At 42.9% G+C, this 21,823-nt stretch overlaps 1 protein-coding gene across 4 annotated transcripts; it reads right to left on the bottom strand.

The window, feature by feature from the left end:
- Positions 1 to 3: 3 nt before the first annotated feature.
- Positions 4 to 17,360, bottom strand: ndufs2 (NADH:ubiquinone oxidoreductase core subunit S2). Of its 4 annotated transcripts, none has more exons than XM_079491170.1 (15): positions 17,203 to 17,360; positions 15,398 to 15,482; positions 15,323 to 15,341; positions 14,584 to 14,774; positions 10,430 to 10,550; positions 9,388 to 9,500; positions 7,775 to 7,849; positions 7,417 to 7,494; positions 6,852 to 6,937; positions 5,757 to 5,876; positions 4,344 to 4,473; positions 3,206 to 3,301; positions 1,516 to 1,599; positions 419 to 476; positions 4 to 241 (listed from the first exon to the last, which is right to left on the bottom strand). In XM_079491170.1, the coding sequence occupies exons 1-15, from the start codon at positions 17,298 to 17,300 to the stop codon at positions 204 to 206; spliced, it is 1,392 nt and encodes a 463-aa protein (XP_079347296.1). In that variant the 5' UTR covers positions 17,301 to 17,360; the 3' UTR covers positions 4 to 203. The 4 variants fall into 4 exon arrangements, with proteins under 4 accessions (XP_079347296.1, XP_079347298.1, XP_079347297.1 ...); XM_079491172.1 differs by lacking the exon at positions 15,323 to 15,341 and adding an exon at positions 15,267 to 15,285; XM_079491171.1 differs by lacking the exon at positions 15,323 to 15,341 and adding an exon at positions 15,211 to 15,229.
- Between the last annotated feature and the right edge of the window lie 4,463 nt (positions 17,361 to 21,823).

Below are 21,823 nucleotides of genomic sequence, written 5' to 3'. Positions count from 1 at the left end.
TAGTTTGGTCATAAAATATTACTTAGGTTTATTTAGACACATTGTACATCGATGGTTTACGAGCAGAATCCTCTCTGTCGACGTGTTTCTCTACAGTGAATCGCGAAGACAACCGTGACAGATGAACAGGTTAGGGCAGAGGAGAAGAAGAAGAAGAAGTCCTCTTCGAGAGAGATAAATTAACAGATAAGCAGCAGCAGCTTTTAACGGTCAACTTCTCCAAACACAATATCCTGTGTGCCTGTTGTAAGAGAGAGGAGAAGAAGTGCCCTTTTAAAATAGTGTCATCAGTCATTACATCAGGTATTTAGCATTTGACTGCACCTTTGAGATAGTTTGAATCCAATAAATTGTGAAGAACATTTTGAACATAGTTTCAGATGGTGAACGTTTGAAGAATGTCTGGTGTCTTTCTTACCGATAATGGCCACCACGTCAGCAAGCATGTGTCCCTTGGCCATCATGTCCAGAGCAGCCTGGTAGAAGGAAAACATTATTATTAATAATGTATTGATTTCATCTTTATTGTGATAGAAATTAACATGTTTTATTCACAAAAGCATTACATGGTAATTACCACCCCTGAAACCCAGTATTCGGTTCAATAAAGCCATGGAACAAAGACAAATTAAATCTCAAGACTGAAAATGATGATGTTTTAGGCCGACCAGCTGAAGAAATCATGACATTTCTGAGACAATTCATATTTCTGGAACTATTCTATTGCCGAAAATAGCAGATCTACAAGATCACAACACGTGGCAGATCTGCTATTTTCAATGCGTAGCATGCTTTCACAGAAGACACGCTGGCTTCTATGGAATCCAAATGAGTGAAATCAGTCGTGGCGACTGAGAACTTTAATATAATATAATAAATAAAGCAGATAATTTTTGTCCTTCCATGTGTTGCAAGTTACTGGGTTAAAATAAATGGCCAAACACACTCAACAGAACAAAGTATGCCAGTCGACTGTTTTGCCGAGTGAGGGTTATTCCATTTGTCAGTTTGACAAAAAACTGTCTTGTTGACAATCAGGCTTAATGTGAAATGTAATCCATTTTCAACTTAACTAAAGTGTTGACCTGTCCGGCGCTTACAAGTTTGTGTGCTTTTAAAAATAATACTTTGGTTGCTTTATAAACAGACTTAATGATGTATAAGACAAGTATCTTTAATCCATTTAGACCTGAGGACGATTCTAAAAAAATGTCTTCTAAATCCTAAAAGTTTTCTGAAAAACCTGTTTCTACGTCAGTGGTGCTCAACCTTTTTCATGTCAAGGACCCCCAGAATTATCTGTATTTGGCCGCAGACCCCCATCTGAAAATTTGTTGTTCCAGGGACCCCCCCCAGAAGCAAAGATTTAAGTTAAAAACGTTCGCTCTGAAAGAATATATATTTCAAAGTTTGAGCCACATTTTCACGATTTTTCAAAAATAACTAAAAGTATAACATAATGCTTAAAACACCCAAAGGGGTTCCCGCCCAGAATGGGTTAAGCTGTGCACGCACCAAGTGGGCGAATCCGGGTGCTTTGATCTTGCATCGGTACGGTCTGCTGGAGCCGTCTGACACCAGATAGACGCCAAACTCGCCCTGGAATGAATAAATGAATTAACACAGAACACAACCAGGTTATATAAGGTTATCTTTTTCATGTCAAGGTCCCCCAATATTTTCTTCCAGATCTAGAGATCCCCAGACACCATTTGTGTTAAAATGTGAAATGTTTGTGAAAATACCGGAACTTGTAGCTCCGGTATTTTCAAATAGCCGATGTTTATACTAAGGGTTAAAGTGGTTAAACAGGGCCTGGCCAGCCTAGCGGCTCAGGCACCTAAACTCCAAATTCAGCCTGACAGCGCATTGTGGGTTCGAGTCGCCAATCCTGACAAATTCTGCTGGGAAGATCCCCATAACAGAGTATCATTTCAGAGGACGTTCATCATTACACACCTCTTTTCTCTTCGAAGTTCTACAAGTTGGATCTTCCAACATTAAAACATTGATTGATGGCACTTGTTATCACACCTTATTACATGGCTTGGTTGAATGCTTGATTCTGATTGGTCAATCGCTTAATTCAGCGGTGAGTTATCTCATGATAATGACCGCTCCGCTGTATAATGACCGCTGCCTAATCAAACCCTCTGAGCACCACCAGCTGCGCGGCTGCGCCCGCTTGATTTACTGCCGTTTCCAACATACCAGCCATGTAAACACACACACTACTGACACACAATGTAATTTACAGCTAAACATTGCTCTTAAAAATGTTTTTGAAAACATTTGAGCGAGAAATAGACGAAGCAGCTGGACCCGAAAATGGATTCTATTTGATCAACTCACTTCCTTGTTTTCCGACAGTGCTTCAGCCCTGCAGCTGGGCAGACGCAGCCAGCGCGAAGTTATGGAATACTTTTTTTGTTGTGTTTTGGATCAATGGATTAATTTATGTTAGTTAGCCATGTAATAAGCGGGATAATATCTGGCTAGGTGGTCATTGTCGGGATATAATTCACCTTCAGGGAGTGTAACCACCTCGGCTTCGCCTCGGTGGTTAAACTCCCTGTCGGTGAATTATCTCCCGACAATGACCACCTAGCCAGATATTATCCCTTACTTAGCAGGCACGCAGCGCCAGTGTTGTTTTTGGCAGCAAAATTTGATTTTAGTTTTAGTCATAGTCTTTTGAATAGTTTTCATATAGTTTTAGTCACATTTTAGTCACCTGGAATGCCTTAGTGTTAGTCTAGTTTTAGTCGACTAAATGTCATGCGATTTTAGTCGACTAAATCTACAGTTGATTTAGTCGACTAAAATGGTGGGCCTTGATGCCGTCGTAATGACTGATTTTACACTTGCTGAAAATAGCAGATCTACAAGTTCACAATGCGTCGCGCTGCGACGCATTGTGAACTTGTAGATCTGCTATTTTCAGCATGCAACCAAGTGTAAAATGACCTATACTGGATCTCTGGTCCACTAGTCCCTTCCTAACATTTTAGTCTAGTTTTTATTTGTTGACGAAATTGTCAGTATATTTAGTCTTAGTTTTAGTCATCATAGCTTCGTTTTCATGTAGTTTCCATTTAGTTGTCGTCAGTGAAAAAAGGTAGTCGACGAACACTTTTCGTCTTAGTTTTAGTCGACAAAAACAACACTGCGCAGCGCCATTCAAGGAAAAGGATGGGAGCCTCACCTTGGGTGCCTCCACAGCTGTGTACGTGGCCCCAGGAGGGACCTGGTAACCCTCTGTGTAGAGTTTAAAGTGGTGGATCAGAGACTCCATGGATGTCTGTCATGGGGGCAACACACACACACACACACACAAAAGCAATCAAATGTCACGTAATGTAGACGTTCCTACACTGGATGATTGGTACAAGGAGGTAATGACTGTGGTTCCTCTGGAGAAACTGACTTATCTCCTCCGTGATAACATGGAAGGGTTCACAAAGGTATGGGAACCAGTCTTAGATACAGTGGACCCTTCTAGACTGTGCTTCAATGTACCAAAGACTCTGGTGACCTGTAATGTAATCATGTCAAGACTGTGGTGTACTCGTTTTGTCTTTTTTCTTTTTGTGTTTGTTTGTTTTTTGTCTGTGCATTGTAATGTCCGTATTGTGGTTCTTGTTGTTTTCCTATGTTATGTTGAAAAAAGAAAAATGTGTGGTTCTATATACATTGAATTGTGATTGAACAGTTGTGAAATCTCAGAGCCTCAATAAAAATACATTAAAAAAAAAAGAAAAATGTCACGTAATGTAAAAGGATGGATATTTCATCGCCTAGTTCATGCATGGGCAATCTGCGGCCCAGGGGCCGAATGCGGCCCCCTACCTTCACTTAATGCAGCCCGCAAGGTTAATATCAGAATACTGATATATGATTGATTTCAGCTGTTGCAATTCCAAACATGAAAACATGACCCGCTTGAATTACTTCAGTCTATACACGTAGCTTAATGACTAGTATTAAAATGTTGTCTTTTTATGTACAATGTATTTGCAATTAAGTTCATGGAGTTAACATAAGTATAACTAAATGCATTTGAAATTAAATAAGAAAATTACTTTTCAGGTTTCCAATATAAAAAAAAAATATATATATTTTTTTAAATCCGGATTTCAATTCAAATACAGCAAAAATAGCTTGTAGATCTGCTATTTTTGCTACAACAGTATATGCAATGTGGCCCTCTGTGAGTGAGTGTGTAACTATAGTGGCCCTCTGTGAGTGAGTGTGGAACTATAGTGGCCCTCTCCATATTCAAAGTTGCCCACCCCTGGCCTAGTTGAACAATTTTACGGATAATAGGGCCCTTCGTGTCATACCTTCATCTCAGACCTCTTGGGCGGAGCCACCTTGGCATCGTCCACCTTGATCTCTCCCTCTGGCATTTTGTTCATCGCCTCCAACATGATGCGAAGACTCTGCCTCATCTCCTCTACCCTGCACAGGTACCTGCACGCACACACAGTCACACACACACACAGTATATTCAATGTGGTCCTCTGGAGTGAGTGTGGAAATATAGAGGCCCTCTCCATCAAAGTTGCCCACCACCCCTGTGCTAGATCTACGGCTGTACCAGTCATCATAAACATACAAGATCAACGGCTGTACCCGTCATCATAAACATACTAGATCTACGGCTGTACCCGTCATCATAAATACTAGATCTACGGCTGTACCCGTCGTCATAAACATGCTAGATCTACGGCTGTACCCGTCATCATAAACATGCTAGATCAACGGCTGTACCCGTCATCATAAACATGCTAGATCTACGGCTGTACCCGTCATCATAAACATGCTAGATCAACGGCTGTACCCGTCATCATAAACATGCTAGATCAACGGCTGTACCCGTCATCATAAACATGCTAGATCTACGGCTGTACCCGTCATCATAAACATGCTAGATCTACGGCTGTACCCGTCATCATAAACATACTAGATCAACGGCTGTACCCGTCATCATAAACATGCTAGATCTACGGCTGTACCCGTCATCATAAACATGCTAGATCTACGGCTGTACCCGTCATCATAAACATACTAGATCTACGGCTGTACCCGTCATCATAAACATGCTAGATCTACGGCTGTACCCGTCATCATAAACATGCTAGATCTACGGCTGTACCCGTCATCATAAACATGCTAGATCTACGGCTGTACCCGTCATCATAAACATGCTAGATCTACGGCTGTACCCGTCATCATAAACATACTAGATCTACGGCTGTACCCGTCATCATAAACATGCTAGATCTACGGCTGTACCCGTCATCATAAACATACTAGATCTACGGCTGTACCCGTCATCATAAACATGCTAGATCTACGGCTGTACCCGTCATCATAAATACTAGATCTACGGCTGTACCCGTCATCATAAACATACTAGATCTACGGCTGTACCCGTCATCATAAACATGCTAGATCTACGGCTGTACCCGTCATCATAAACATACTAGATCAACGGCTGTACCCGTCATCATAAACATGCTAGATCTACGGCTGTACCCGTCATCATAAACATGCTAGATCTACGGCTGTACCCGTCATCATAAACATGCTAGATCTACGGCTGTACCCGTCATCATAAACATGCTAGATCTACGGCTGTACCCGTCATCATAAACATACTAGATCTACGGCTGTACCCGTCATCATAAACATGCTAGATCTACGGCTGTACCCGTCATCATAAACATACTAGATCTACGGCTGTACTGTACCTGTCATAGCAGTCGCCTTTGCTTCCGATGGGGACGTCGAATGACACCTCGTCGTACTTGTCATAGGGTTGGGACTTCCTCAGATCCCATTTGATCCCCGAGCCCCTCAGCATCACTCCACTGACACAGGGAGGAAAAAAAACGCCATTTTTGGATTGATTGATATGAGAGAATTACATTCAGCTTCAGAGGTCAAGTTGAAGTCTTCACAGATAACTGGTTTAGATGGATTACTCATGTTTATACCATAAGACCTGATTTTGTAATAGTTTCAGTTAAACCTGTTTAACCTGTATATGCACCTGTTTGAGGTACTTATGTATTATGAATGATCATCGATAGAGAAGAGAGGCAGACATCTCCCCTTGTGTGTATTGTACGTATATTGTCTTGTTTTGTTTTCGGTTGTATGTATTGTCAATTGTCAGTCGTTTCGTTTTCATGTATGTTTGATTAAAATTCAATAAAACGTAAATTAAAAAAAAAAAAAATGCATCGAGGCGGCCATGACACACAGAAGACACAGGACACAAGTGTGTCTTAGGTGTGAGTGAAGCCGTAGTGTGTGTGTACCTTTATGTATGTGTGCGCATAAGAGACATGGGTACATAACACAAGTCAGGAGGATATGCAATAATAAAAATATATAGCATTCAAACGTGGTGACTATCAAGACGTATTTCCTCTCTTTGAGGGGGTGGGAGGGGCTGGGGGGGCAAGGCAAGAGACATGAGTCAGATCGTGTGAGATAATCCCCACATAGCCTACAACAACTTCCGTCAACCGAATTCACTGTAGTAGCCTTTTCATGAATTATATTTGTGCTTAGGCTGTCGTGAACGTTTAGAATAGTTAGAGACATTAGAGAAGTTTCAACACCAAAGTAGTAGTAGTTGTGAATTAGCAAACTGGACATTGAATGTTTCCTTTATACTCGTGTTGTGCTTCTATTTTTGCCGTAGTTTTCATTTTTGTTGTTTTTCATAAGCGCACGTCCATTGTGCTTCAACTACACATTTCTGTGTGACCTTCCCAGCCCCTGCCACCCCTCACTGGGGAGGATTTCAGGAGGAAAAACGGGCAAGTATAGGTTACCTGAAACCATAGTTAAGGGCCTCCTCAGCGGTGACCACCCCGATGTCAACCGTGCGGTTCTTCCAGATACGGTTGTTGGTCAGCATCTGCCCAGAGGGGATGAAAAAAAACACAGTGTGATCTATTGATGGCTTGACCACCATACCTACTACATAGATTGTTGGACAACCACTTCAGAGGCTCTATACATCCACATATAACAGCATCCTAAGGTTAGCAAGGAATATCACCTCTAATACTAGCCATGTCTTGTATGGAGAGTATAGGTTGCTGCCTTCAGGAAGGAGATATGGTGTTCCAGCATACAATAAGGTCAGACTGAAGAGGTCTTTTGTCCATCAGTCGACTCTGAGGCTTAACCAGAATTTTGGCCAGGACTAGACTGAGCTGTGGCCTTATATGTCTCTATGTATGTAACTGCATTTTATTTTATTGTCCTGTGTTATGTCAAATGTGTATATGTGTTGCATACAAGGCCGCTGGGAAAACTGACAATAAAGTACTATATCATATCATATCATAACTGTAAAATGTCTGATTAACCAGATAGGCAGCAGAAACAAACCTCTTCCACCTCGTCGATTCGGATGGAGAAGTTCTTTGCCCACTCATAGATGTCATCCATCAAGCCCAGGGGCATGTCCTGGAACGCAACGTCACACGACACGTCACTTCACCACGGCTGCCTTAAGTCTTGTACTAAATACGTGGCTAAGACCTTATTTTTAGTTATTATATTTTTTCATCCAGTGACTAGATAAGACATGAGACACAAAACTACATTTCTCCCACTAACTAAGAAATGTCTAACGTAAAAATAGCCTTGTTCAAAGAAGCTGAAGACCAGATGGTTACGGTAGTTTTCTAAAAGCTACTACAGAAATGATGGTGGCGTAACAGCGTAACTGAATCCAGCGCTTTACCTGGTGAACGCCGCCGGGTCTGACGTAGGCAGCGTGCATCCTGGCTCCAGACACGCGCTCGTAGAACTCAAACATCTGGACAGGACAGACAGGGGGACGGGAGGTCAGGGTGCTTATTGTCACAGAGCCACATCATGGTTCGTATGACACAGACAGAGCCACATCATGGTTCGTATGACACAGACAGAACCACATCATGGTTCGTATGACACAGACAGAGCCACATCATGGTTCGTATGACACAGACAGAGCCACATCATGGTTCGTATGACACAGACAGAGCCACATCATGGTTCGTATGACACAGACAGAGCCACATCATGGTTCGTATGACACAGACAGAGCCACATCATGGTTCGTATGACACAGACAGAGCCACATCATGGTTCGTATGACACAGACAGTATAAATGAGGCTTAAAAATGTGGGCGCTCAAGTAAGGTCATTATGATAAACTAGAATGAGAGAGGAAGAAGGATCGATATTTCCCCATCATCAGTGGTTCCTAAACTGGATGTCGGGGACATTTTCTCACTCAACAGTAATCAAACCATCATACAGTATAAGTGTATACAGGACAGGTATATTAAGACATTTTTAATATCAAATTGTCAAATATTACATACGAAAAGAGGCTGTACTACAAGCTCACAAGACGCCTCACACACTGACTGCAAGTTACTTTTCAGGATTTGAAATTCAAAAATAGCAAATCGACAAGTTCAAAACCCGTTCGCATTGCGACATGTTTTCGAGAACTGCCATTATTTGGATACTTTCGTGTGACGCTGTCATACATACGTATGACCAAGTAGGGTGTTCATTTACAGGGAAAGAAAATATGGAGATACGAGGTTTCTGCCTGACAGCAAAGATATACAATATACATTTAACCCATTCAGGCCTGACGTCGAAATTTAAAAAAAAAAGAAAGTTTTCTAAATCATGACAATTTTCGGAAAGATTTGAGGCACATTTTAACGATTTTTCAAAAATAGCAGACCTACAAGTTCATAGCGCGCCACTCGGTGGCGCGCTATGAGCTTGTAGATCTGCTATTTTTCAATAGCTAAATTATAACATAATGTTTAAAACGCTAACGCTAACGTGACATGGATGCGTTCCAGGTCTCAATGGATTAATGTCCGCTGCTACAACTCCATCCTAGTGGGAAACACAGGGATAAGGAGGAGGGAGCACAGGAGTAATGCTGCACATTTCTTGCTCAAATGTGAATCTCGATTTTCCTCCATAAGAATTAAGATCACGTTCTCATTTTATCCATGAAAACATTCATTGTCTTTAGTCTGTAGTTGCTGAACATCACTACATTCAAAATGTGGCACCTGGAGCCATAACTACTGTGGCTTTAAACAGACAACATCTAAGTGCTTGACTTAAACCTCTCTTAAAGTCTTTTTGTGTGTCTTTTTGTGTGTTTTTGCTACTCTTGTAGCAAAAACACAAGAGTAACTAAAATGAATTGGACAGCCAACTAGTGCGATCCTTCACAAAATGAGATTGCGTAGGTGTCTGAATCTAGATCGCGATCTTTTTTTCCGATGAATTGTGCAGCGCTTGTGCAGGAGGGTACGTGGTGATATTTCTCTGACCTTCTCTCTCTCCTCAAACAGCCAGAAGAAGGGGGTCATGGCTCCGATGTCCAGGGCGTGCGTGGTGATGGCCATGATGTGGTTCAGGATGCGAGTCAGCTCACCGAACAGCACTGCAGACACAACACCAACAACAACTCGAGTTTCTATAGACAGGGTTCTCACACAATTTTACCAACGGATTTCCAACACTTTTACAGAATATTTAACCCATTTTGACCTGAGATCAGATTCTAAAAATGTCTTCTACATCCTGACAGTTTTCTGAAAAAGCTATGTTTCTATGTCAGTGGTTCTTCGATTTTTCAAAAATAGCAGATCTACAAGCTCATAGCGCGCCACCGAGTGGCGCGCTATGAGCTTGTAGATCTGCTATTTTTCAATAGCTAAAGCATAACATAGTGCTAACACCAAAAGGGGTTCCCGCCCAAAATGGGTTAACCCAATTTTCAGGCCTATACACAGTGGAGCAACAATAAAGCAATAGAACGCTATAATTCTATTCCAAATCTTTCCACAATGGCTCAGGTCTGCACCCTAGAGGGCAGACCTTGTCCATCAGGGTCCTCCTCATTTTCTCCATTCAGAAAAACATAGCGTCTTTTTTATTCATTTTTATTTAACAACAATTCACGTTCATGAGCTCAGTTAATCATCATTCAACTGTTGCCAAATTTCAGCCATAGATCGTAGAGATGCTCCGATCAATCGGCCGCCAACCGGTGATCGGCCGATATTTACTCCAAATGACTCAATCGGCGATACGCAATTTAGAATTTAGATCTGGAGAAACCGATCTTTTACACCATTTAAGTGGTATAAATGTCAATCAGATATATAGTATAACATCATTTTTGCACCTTATGACAGTCCTAAACATTCTCCCCTTCCTCCCCACACACAGGAAGAGTTTTAATTTTGGACATATTCAAATGTTCCCCTTATTACACACAAGACCGGTATCGGCCGATCACGCTAAAATCGGTGATCGGTCCCAAACAACCTGATCGGAGCATTCCCTATCAGGTGGTTTGATCCTCACCTCTGATCCACTGTGCTCGGAGAGGAGCCTGGATGTTGAGCAGTTTCTCCACGGCCAGAGAATAGGCCTGCTCGTTGCACATCATAGACACGTAGTCCAGGCGGTCAAAGTAGGGCAGCGCCTGAGAGACAACACAAACCACACCATGCACATTTTTAACCACTTGAACCCATTTAGACCTGAGGTCGATTAAAAATATGTCTTCTAAAACGGTTGTCTGAAAAACCTATGTTTCTATGTCAGTGGTGCTCAACCTTTTTCATGTCAAGGACCCCTAGAATTATATGAATTTGGCTGCGGACCACCCCCCCCCCCCCCCCCCCCCCCCCCATCCGAAAAGAGTTTGAGTTAAAAACATTCACTCTGAAGGAATATTCAAAGATTTGCGCCACATTTTCACGATTTGAGACCTGGAGAGGGCAGTTGTTTTACAGACGGGTAAAAGGGCAGGGGCTGAAGCCCCCTTTGATGTCTATACTGTGCATGTCCCTGATCTACAGTCGTGCCATGACTGTCCCCTGGGCAAGACTTTGAAGTTTGGACGTGTTCTCTCTGCCTCCGATGAGCAGGTTTGTACTTTGCATGGTTTCCTAATGCTAAGCACATTGGAAAGCGCTAGGGATAAAAGGCGCTATATACAGTACAATGCACCATGTTACCACTTTTTCCCCATCTTCACAAACTGATCACCTATTATGGTGATCGCATTCTGGGGGTTCATGTGGTTAAATCAGTTTTGATCACAGCTTAAACAAATAAATCATAATTGAGCGAATTAATAATAAATAATTTCAAGACTTTATTTATCACCTTCTAATACATGAACTGTACAGTACTTTGTATAACATACAGTATAACTGAAAATGTCTAATAAGTTAATAACGGCATGAAAGTCATGTGGATGTCAGGAAAAATAGGGGCACCTAATCAATTGTTTTGGGATAGTCTGCAATAAATGTAATTAAAGTAAATCTGGTCTAAAAAAAAGGTGCAAATATTTACAACATACATCTCCAACATCATTCTCATCATTTCAAACAACACAATGACCGTTAATCATTACAAGCATGGGTAAACAACTGAATCATTTCAAGATTTTTACAGGCAACCGTAAATGTTCCAGAACGTAAAATGTAATGGCAGGATTATTAGCCCAGACATTAATTATAGGGTGCTACTGCTAGCGCACTTGGCTGGAGCCGCAAATGTAGTTGGCTGGCATAAAAAGGCATATAAATCAAGATAACCACAAAATATCCACTAAAGAAGCACGTTTGCCTTTTTTCTATGGTTTCCATAAGGGCTGCACCGCCACCTACTGTACATCATCAGGCGTTGACACTAAGGATTGCCCACCTGCCCCCTGACAGGTAAATAAAACCGTCGGGCAGGTGGAGTTGGCTTTGGGCAAGTAGAACTAAACAGGACCTTGCCTGATGGGCAGGTGCCTCAGGGCAGATTCACACTATGGTCCCGGGTGGGGGTCCACTCGCGACCACTTGGCAGATGTTGTGGTTAGTATGAATGCCACGTACCGTTCCCCGGAGTGGATCACCCAAACCGTTCCCGGGACCAACATGGAGGTATATAGTCTCGGGACCGATTGAAGTGTACTCTGATACGGATCACTGCAATGTGAGAGCATTGAATACAGTTGAATGAAGTGTACTTGGGTGCGGAAGAATGAAGGCCAATGTGAATCATGGCCAGCGGGGACCAGGCAATCAATCATATTGGGGAACAGTTTGAAATCAAACAGACTCGGTGTGAATCTACCCTCAGAGACCTTAGTGTCAACCCCTGAACACGGGGGATAATTGATACATATAAAGCATGACATCACTGTAGCTAAAACAATTAACTTCCATTACAAAATGTAACTGATTTCGATGCTGTGATTACCGGTAGCCCAGGGAAATCACACACACACACACACAAACACACACACTGGCCATCTCTCCGAGATGGGCCGAGACATTCTTCTGATCGGCCCAGTTGTGTAGCCGTGGACAGACAGACAGACGGACCAACTGCTACATGGATCGCTGCCTAGGAGCTAGGAGTCGTCGTCGTGAATATTAAAGCGAACCTAAATCTCTCATTCTGGGCGGAAATGCTCAGTGGCGTTTTAAAGCACCCGGAAGACTGCCGGAAGTACAATTATAACTCAATGGCTCGAGCGAGCGGAAGTTTAGCCTAGCCTAGCCTAGCCTAGCCTAGCCTAGCCCCGGACCTCAAATTTGAGGTCACATGCCGTCATGAACGTCCGTCCACCTCCATGAAAGTGCTGCAGTTGCTCTTTTCGCCAGTAGATAGTGGCAGCTTCACCATTGGATAGCCTTACTGCTGGGGGCTTGGACGACGCGTGGGCGGATGAGCCAAGACGTGACGACACACCGGGCACGAGCCGGACTTCTGGAGCCACGTGGCGACACATTGTCTGTGGAAACCGTGGCTGCAAGGCAGACTGGTGTACACCTCGCCTCCAACGTACTGGCCGCAGCAGATCGGGCAGGAGGAGTCCTCCGCCTCCAGATAATCCCGGTGGACGGTAATGTGTGGCAGAGAAGCGATCACGTGCCTATTGGCCGGCAGCGGAGGAGCCTGGTCGGCCAGCGAGGAGGAGTCGTCCTGGTTGGCCAGCAGCGCCTCCATGGCCATGGCCAGCCTCTCCTCCAGGGCCAGCCTCTCCTCCATGGCCCGGGCCTTCATGTCCTCCAGGACCTGCATCTCCACCATGGCCCGCTCCCGCATCTCCTCCAGGGCCATGTACATGTAGATCTCGCGGCCTTCCAGCAGACTCCACTGGAGCCCCAGGTGGTCCAAGTCCGAGTCGGAGTCCAAAGACGGTTTGTTTGATTCTGGAGTTAACGCCTCTCGGTTGAAGTCTGCGTTGCTGTTTTCGTCTTCCATGTAGTTCATGTAGTCATGGAAGAACGGTTCCATCCTACTTAGTATGCTTTTCCGTTTTAAGTTAAGCTCTATAGCTTTCTCACATACATTAAATAAATCCTATAATTACTCATAGTACCGGCCTATCTATTGCACGAATTATATTTAGAGGTCCGTTATCATAGCGTAGCGTGATGTCACCAGCCATGACCAAATATGGTATTTTGCTATGGTGACTAGTTCAGTTAATAGAGAAGGAAGCGTAAAGTTTACTGTAAATGGCAAATGCACGTTGACAAGTGTAACTGCTGCCACTGACAGCTATTCAACCTGGTTGCACATTATTTGCTCTGAAAGCTTGACTATCCTAAGAATCAACTGTACCTAATCGGCCTATTCAATAACCTGAATTGCATCCGTGTTCTGCATGGGCATAGGCAGACAATTGGCGAAAATAGCAGATCTACAATATCACAGGGACCAAGAGTACACCCCTTGGGAACACTGGTCAAGTTAGTTAAGAAGGAATACTGACGTTTTGTGCAACTGCTATTTCATTGTATTCATTAATTACAGTCAGAATCTGTTTTTGTTTTGTTTCAGTCTCCTGATTAACAACGTGGAGGCGAGGAGGCAAAACAGGGAGTTACACAATTAACTCCTGTTGCAGCTGATATACAATTAATTATACCACAAGAAAACTAATTCTACTTATTTGTAAGTCACACGTTCCATTTTTGCACAGCTAACAACGGCCTAATAACGGCTGTGTGTGTGAGCACGTGGATGTAGTATTAAATTCACAAATAATAAAACGAATAATACAAATGTGATGCACACTTCATCAGACAGAGTTACCGACAGTGTTGCACCTTTCCGTGCTCAGACACAGGGACACGTATAGGTAAATGGTGCATTTATATAGCGCCTTTATCCAAGGCGCTTTACATAGATTGTGCATCAATTCATCCATTCACACACACATTCATACACCATTGGCGGCGGAAACCATGCAAGGCACCAACCAGCACATCAGGAGCAATTAGGGGTTCAGTGTCTTGCTCAAGGACACTTCGACACTACCTCTGGGGGAGCCCGGGTTCGAACTGGCAACCTTGCGGTTTCCATCCAGCCACTCTACCCGTGAGCCACCACCACACACATGGCTCCGTAATGGAGAGGAGGCACCGCTCAAAAAAGGAGGAAACTACAGAAAATGGAAATGACAATGAGGGGGTTGTGTTTTGGAGTCCATCCGTTACCTGCAGGTAGGTCTTGTACTCGATGAGTTTCTCCGTGCCGCGGTGCAGCAGGCCTATGTGAGGGTCACACTTCTTCACCGACTCTCCGCTGAGCTCCAGCACCAGACGCAGCACGCCGTGGGCAGCAGGGTGCTGCGGACCAAAGTTAATGGTCAGGTTGGACACCTCCTTCTCCATGTTAGGATCAATGTCTGGAGGGAGAGGAGAGGAAGCATCAAAGATGACCTTAGAGGAACCAGAAATCATTCAGCTTTTTTTACTCTCCCTTACAGAGAGAGGTAATTGCAACGATGTCGATGTCAGATCTACAATAAAGAAGGCAGCGCGAGCACATCTTTCAATCAATCATCCATTTGGAACCGCCTAGGAATCGGGACCAGAATCAGAACCGCAAAAATCCTAAAAAGGATCCCAACCCTAGCTATCTAACATTGTGGCTGTGTGTAGTCGTGTTTGTACCGTTCCATGGTGGTGGGACCTATCGAACGGTGTGGCTGTGTCTAGTGTAGTTTTACCGTTCCATGGTGGTGGGACCTATCGAACGGTGTGGCTGTGTCTAGTGTAGTTTTACCGTTCCATGGTGGTGGGACCTATCGAACGGTGTGGCTGTGTCTAGTGTAGTTTTACCGTTCCACGGTGGTGGGACCTATCGAACGGTGTGGCTGTGTCTAGTGTAGTTTTACCGTTCCACGGTGGTGGGACCTATCGAACGGTGTGGCTGTGTCTAGTGTAGTTTTACCATTCCATGGTGGTGGGACCTATCGAACGGTGTGGCTGTGTCTAGTGTAGTTTTACCGTTCCACGGAGGTGGGACCCATTTCTCGTTGAAGGCTGTGGGGTACATCACTGCCCCGGCGTACTGCTCCGTCCACTCCACGTCTGGCTGCCATTGTTTCTGCCTGAGAGATGGACACAAGAGATGGCATTCAGTAACCAAGCAGGCTGCCCCGTTAACTCATTTACCGCGTATGTGCAGAATGATACCCTGTATATTATATAACCAACATACACTTATGAATGCTGGTTTGTTTACTGTTGAGATAGAATACAATGTTGCACAACATTAAACTAATCATCTGGGGACCCCACATAATAATCTGGGGACCCCACATAATAATCTGGGGACCCCACATAATAATCTGGGGACCCCACATAATAATCTGGGGACCCCTCTCTGGGGGTCCTGACCGCCGGTTTAGGAACCACTGTACTAGACAGTTAAGGAATTCTGGACCAAATTACAGATTATTTTTGGACCAAATCATGTCCAACAAGTCAACAAAGAAAATGTTAGGGTCCCAGATTATGTTTGTGTATATTTGGGGTCTTCTTTAAAATTAAAGATTGAGAAGCCATGAAATAAGAGATGCTAAATTCACCTATCACCTTGGCAACAGGATATAGGCGGGCAGAGTGGGTGTTATCAATCAATGCTTTATTTCAGACCCATGGAGATCCATAACACAGAAGAGTAAAATACATATAAAACAGTATAAATCACTCAAAGTACAGTACAAAAAATAAATAAAAAATACAGTTTTTCAACGTCTAACAGGCAGACAAGTCCGCCAATGCTTCCACAGTTTGGAAGAGAATCTATACGAGCTGTATACAGGGTTAGTCACAGCAGTAATGATGTCATTTTCTGACTCGGTTGCTCTGCACATAAATTTATACATCAAGTTTCTTAAAACTTCAGGGCAAGTTGGAACCCCGAGTTGACGCTTACAAACATATGGCTAGCACTTGGAGCTCCTAGCAGCAGCCTCATACTATCATTATACCACCTTGAGTTTTCTCATGCTCTCTTGACTTAAGTAAAGCAGATGTCTAACAATAATGTAACTCTTGAGAGCGTAAAATGAAACCAAATGGACCCGCACAGGACTCTCAAGAGTTAAAGATCTATAAGGGTCCATTTGATAACCAACTCTCCATCCTTTAGCTGGGGACCACCTGGAACCACCTCAAGGACTACTGCTGGTGGTCCCCGGACCACTGGTTTGAAAACCACTGAATTTTTACACGGAGGTGCCCAGATGTACCTATCATTGATTGATTGAGGTATGTATACAGTTTGCAGAATTACAGTACATTTCAAGCACAACTCAATAACGAAAAAATGTCAACTGTGAGTGGACGACACCATAAACGTATTACACTTGTTTAAGTTGTTTACAAGAGGGTCCACCATTTTCAATTCATCATATATCATCAGTGCCCCACCTATCCTATCCTGTATCCTTCACCTTGACCTCATACTGCCTCAGTCAGAGATGTAAACACCGGTACACGTTGAGCATTACCTTCCACCAGCAGCATAGCTACATTAGCTGGCCTGTATTTGGCATTACAGTCCAAATTCCACACACTCATGGTCGTAATGGCTACGTGACATTATAATAACGACCATTATGATTACATTTAACGTCTTTATTCAGATATGAGAGGTTCGAGAACAAACAACAGAGCTGACATGGAGCTTTAGTTAGGTAAAGTCAGTCACATTTATTATTAGCTTCATGCTATCATTAGGGGACTTTTTTTATCATGGCTAAAGCAAGAGCAGAAATTGTGCTTTTTGGATCGAACATTTATGGATTTCGTGTTGCTTCTTACCTGTTGTGCAGCACAGTGCACGCCGAGCTGTTTAATAGGAGTTTAGTTGAAGGACGTCCTAATCTGGAACTGAGCGACCTCAACATTGTGGCCGCCATCTTGGCTGTCAGAAAGCCCACTGAGACCACGTGACAGCACTGTTTGAGTTTCCTATCTGGTTTTTGTTGGAACAACAGGGCCACCTGCCGGCCATATAGGGTGGAGGAATAGCCCAGAAGTGTAATCCCGATTCCCCGGCCTACTCTATGATATGAATGCCAGTGTTTTTTTTTATTGAATGATTGATTGATTGATTGATTGATTGATTGATTGATTGATTGATTGATTGATTGATTAATTGATTGATTGATTGAAGTATTTATTAACAGTTTGCAGAATTACAGTACATTTCAAGCACAATTCAATACAAAGACTGTTAACTGTGAGTGGACGACCCAATAAAGCATTACTGTAAAATAGCTCGAACCAGTGCTGGTTATTTAGTTAGGACCCACGACAGTGGTGTTCGATACGAACTTAACCGGGATGTTGAAACCTCCAATGAAAAGCTCTATAATTTGCTTGGCCAGATATTCCGTCCTATCCAACTGACTCAGGCCAAATATATTAGAAGATATTCTGCCACCTTAAATCTCTGACTGTAATCCTTTTATACTTTTTAGTTATATGTGTGTCATAATGACAATGCTATCCAATCGCATATGACGATGACACACGTGTACATCCCTATATGGGGTTCCCACATCAATCCGATGTCAGCATTGGATATTTCCATTATCTCCACATATGGGCCATAAATCATCATCATATGTGGAGATCCAAGTGACAGCCTTTTATCCCCATATATGGAGATCCATTTGAGAGCCTTCGCAACAATTACACTTGTTTACAAGAGGGCCTACCTTGTTCAAATCATCAAAACATTTAGAGACAGACACTTCTTATCTATCAAAACATTTAGGTCTGACCTTCCTCAATCTACTGTACCCGCCGTGGCACTCAATATGTAAACAATAAACATTAAGCGAACCATTCTCAAACATACCATGTCCTACAACATTTTAAAGGTTTTCCAGTAGATCAGCAAATAAATAGGCTGATCCACAAGCTATTCTACTGTGTTATTATAGGACGCCCCTGCTTCTAATTAGCTATAACGTTTACACCTGTGACATTACCCATGATTCAACGCCATGACAAAAGTCTAAAACAAAAAACATGAATAATTATATAGGGGCGCTTTCCAAGTTCAGGACCGACATTTCCTTTTATCTAGAAACCGGTGTTTGCTTTGTTGTCTGTCAACTATACAAAAATAATTGTGGTTAAGGGTTGCACCATGGATTTCAAGACCATGCCCTACTGAGACCTATAAATATATCAGAGTCGGACTGCTTATGGTATAGGATGGGCGGGATGATGACGCTTCTGTCATGGTACAGTTAGTGCCAGTTCACCCCCCTCGTGTGCTCCTGTTGACCCAGTATGACACTGACGAGCCTGTTTACAGGTGTAAGGTGATCTGCTGGGACCCTGATGGAGCATGCGAACTGGTCCTGAAAGTGACTGAGACATAATAATCTGACCACCCATTTGCAAATCATTTTCACACTGTTAATATTGATTTCCTGTTTTGTTTTTTATATAGAAGTGCATTATACAGTGAATATACAGCACGGCCACCCAGGCGTGGAATGCCCTGACTTCCTCCCTCAAAAAATGCAGATCATCTTTTAAAGCAGGCCTGAAAATCCACCTTTCAACTGGCCCAAGAGAGAAGAAATGATCCTTCCTTTTTAAAAAGGTGATCACTGCCCCCCCCCTTCCCTTTTCCTTTTCCCCACTCTGTACTGTAGTTTTTTTTTTCCTGAAATGATATAGATAGATTTTTGTTATTGATGATATTGAATTTTGTTGATATTGTTCATGTCATGTCTATATGAATTGATTGAATAGGGCCTAAATGGAAACAGGATCGCAAGGACCTTTTTTGTGCTATCCCTTTTGAACTGAGTGTTTTTGAGTGGTGTAAACCACTCCTACGACTGGCTTTGTTAGTTTACGTGTCTGTCTGTCTGTCTGTCTGTCTGTCTGTCTGTCTGTCTGTTCGTACCAAAAAATGAGCATGGTTGCTACGGTCACCCAGTTCACACGGGTGTGATTTCATTACGTCAGACATTACGTCAGACCACAGTTGATCAGTCTATATAAGACCTTACACCACTCAGTTCACACGGGTGTGATTTCATTACGTCAGACATTACGTCAGACCACAGTTGATCAGTTTATATAAGACCTTACACCACTCAGTTCACACGGGTGTGATTTTTACATTTATGTTCAATAAACTATTCAATCAATCAATCAATCAAACCATGGTGCAGGGACGTGCACACATGTTGGACATCAAATTGGGGGCTTCAGCCCCTGCCCTTTTACCCGTCTGTAAAACAACTGCCCTTTCCACTAGACCACGAATGCAGCGTTTACTATGGTGAAAGAAATGCAAAAGTGCCACTCCTTTCCATTCCATGCCGGAAGGCAGCATTCAGGATAATTGCTTTTTTCCGAAGTCTCCTGAACTTGAACGCAGCATTTTGCGCTGAACAAATTTGTTTAGAAATCCATGTCGTACATCTCAGATCTCTCCACTAGGGCTGAGCTCACACCTTTCATGCAATTCTCGTGCTCGTTGGATGCTCGTTGGATGCATGTTGTGTTGTGTCATGGCCGCCCAATGTATTTCCAATGGAGGTCACATGGTTTGACCCAACATTGTGTTGTGTGAGGGGGAGGGGCACATTCGCTGCGCCCCTCCCCCTCACACAACACAATGTTGTGTCAAACCATGTGACCTCCATTGGAAATACATTGGGCGGCCATGACACAACACAACATGCATCCAACGAGCATCCAACGAGCACGAGAATTGCATGAAAGGTGTTAGCTCAGCCTAGCTCAGCTGAAGAGTGCTGGGTTGCGCCCCGAAAATAGCTGATCTACAAGCTTGTAGATCTGCTATTATCGTTATTTTGGGTCCAAAAGTGCCCTCTTACGGGATTTCAGCCCCTGCCTCTCTAACACTCTCTGCGTGTCGCTGCCATGGTGCATTGATATCTGATTCCGTTTACAGTGGCTGATTTACCAGTCCCCAGGATTAAAGTATACTTATTGTGCAGAATGTGCCATTTCAAGTTTTCAAATGTTTAAACATCTTTTGAAAATAGCAGATCAAGCTCACAATGCGTCGCATTGCGACGCATTGTGAGCTTGTAGATCGGCTATTTTCAACTGGCCGAAATGCATATATATAGGGATGAAGTGGTTACTGTATGTTTTGTAACTAGTAACTAGTAACTAAAGATTTAAAATAAATGTAAGTAAAAGTACAATATTTGCCTCTGAGATGTAGTGGAGTAGAAGTAAAAGTATTGGAAATTGGAAATGTAAAGTAGGAATACCTCAAAATTGTACTTAAATACAGTACTTAAGTAAATGTACGTAGTTACTTACTTTGATTATGTTTCAACCCTTCCCAAAAGACCACCACGTGTACTCTTTATAATAAAAAACAGTGCTTTTTTATTTATGTAATACTGTGGAAAAATAATTACATACCATTTTTTAAAAATATTGAAGATAATGAAATAAAAAAAATGAGAATTTCGATAACTTTCGTCTTTTTGAACTTTGTTTTCTCTGCTACGAAGAACAGTACAATAAGATAAACATTGGATTTTTTTCTTTTCTAAATTCAAAGACACAATAATACAGGTTACAGTCCTACCAGAGGTATAAAAGTATTGTAACAGGATTGTGAGAGAAATGATATGGACACACACTTTATTTTAAAACACTCTCGTACGTGGAGACGCATTCACACACATACATACATACTGTACTGTAGTGTATAACCAGTGGTTCCCAAACTTTTTCATGTCAAGGACCCCCAAATTGACACTAATCAGCCACGGGGGGACCCCCTGTTAACAAACATATGCCAGGGCCGGACCCCCATAAGAGAGGATTTGTACGGCTCTCTAGCAGTGATTTTCAACCCGTTTAATTTCATGGACCCACAGTTTGACATGCATATTAGTCTACGGACCCCCATTTAATGGCATTTATATCTCTGGGACCCTGTAAAATCAAAGTTAATTTAACTCCGAGTTAACTCTGAGTGTACAAATGGAACCAAATGGACCCTGACGGGTCCATTTGGTTTCATTTGTACACACTCTGAGTTACAGACCCATAAGGGTCCATTTTGTTCCTAACTATCATTTAGCTGGGGACCCCCTGGAACTCCCTCAAGGACCCCCTTTTGGGAACCAGAGCTGTATACACACAGACATGCATTGCATACAATAGTTGCGCGCGCACACGCGCAAGTAGGGCACTCACTGTGTGTGCAGTATGTGTCGCATACACACAGGGGTCATTCACACATCTATACAAACACACTGTACAAATCAATGTGCGCGCACAAACATTACACTCTCTCCCTCTCTCTCTCTCTCTCTGTCGCACTCAAACACCCACACACACACAGTCATACATCACTATTATGTCAATATTGTAGACTAACCTTCATTGAACCTCCGCATACACATTCTCTTCT

The sequence above is a fragment of the Electrona antarctica genome (assembly GCF_951216825.1).
Source record: "Electrona antarctica genome assembly, chromosome: 21".
In the NCBI taxonomy this organism is placed as follows: Eukaryota; Metazoa; Chordata; class Actinopteri; order Myctophiformes; family Myctophidae; genus Electrona; species Electrona antarctica.
Note: the sequence above shows the minus strand (reverse complement) of the source record. Positions and strands in the feature narration are given on the sequence as shown.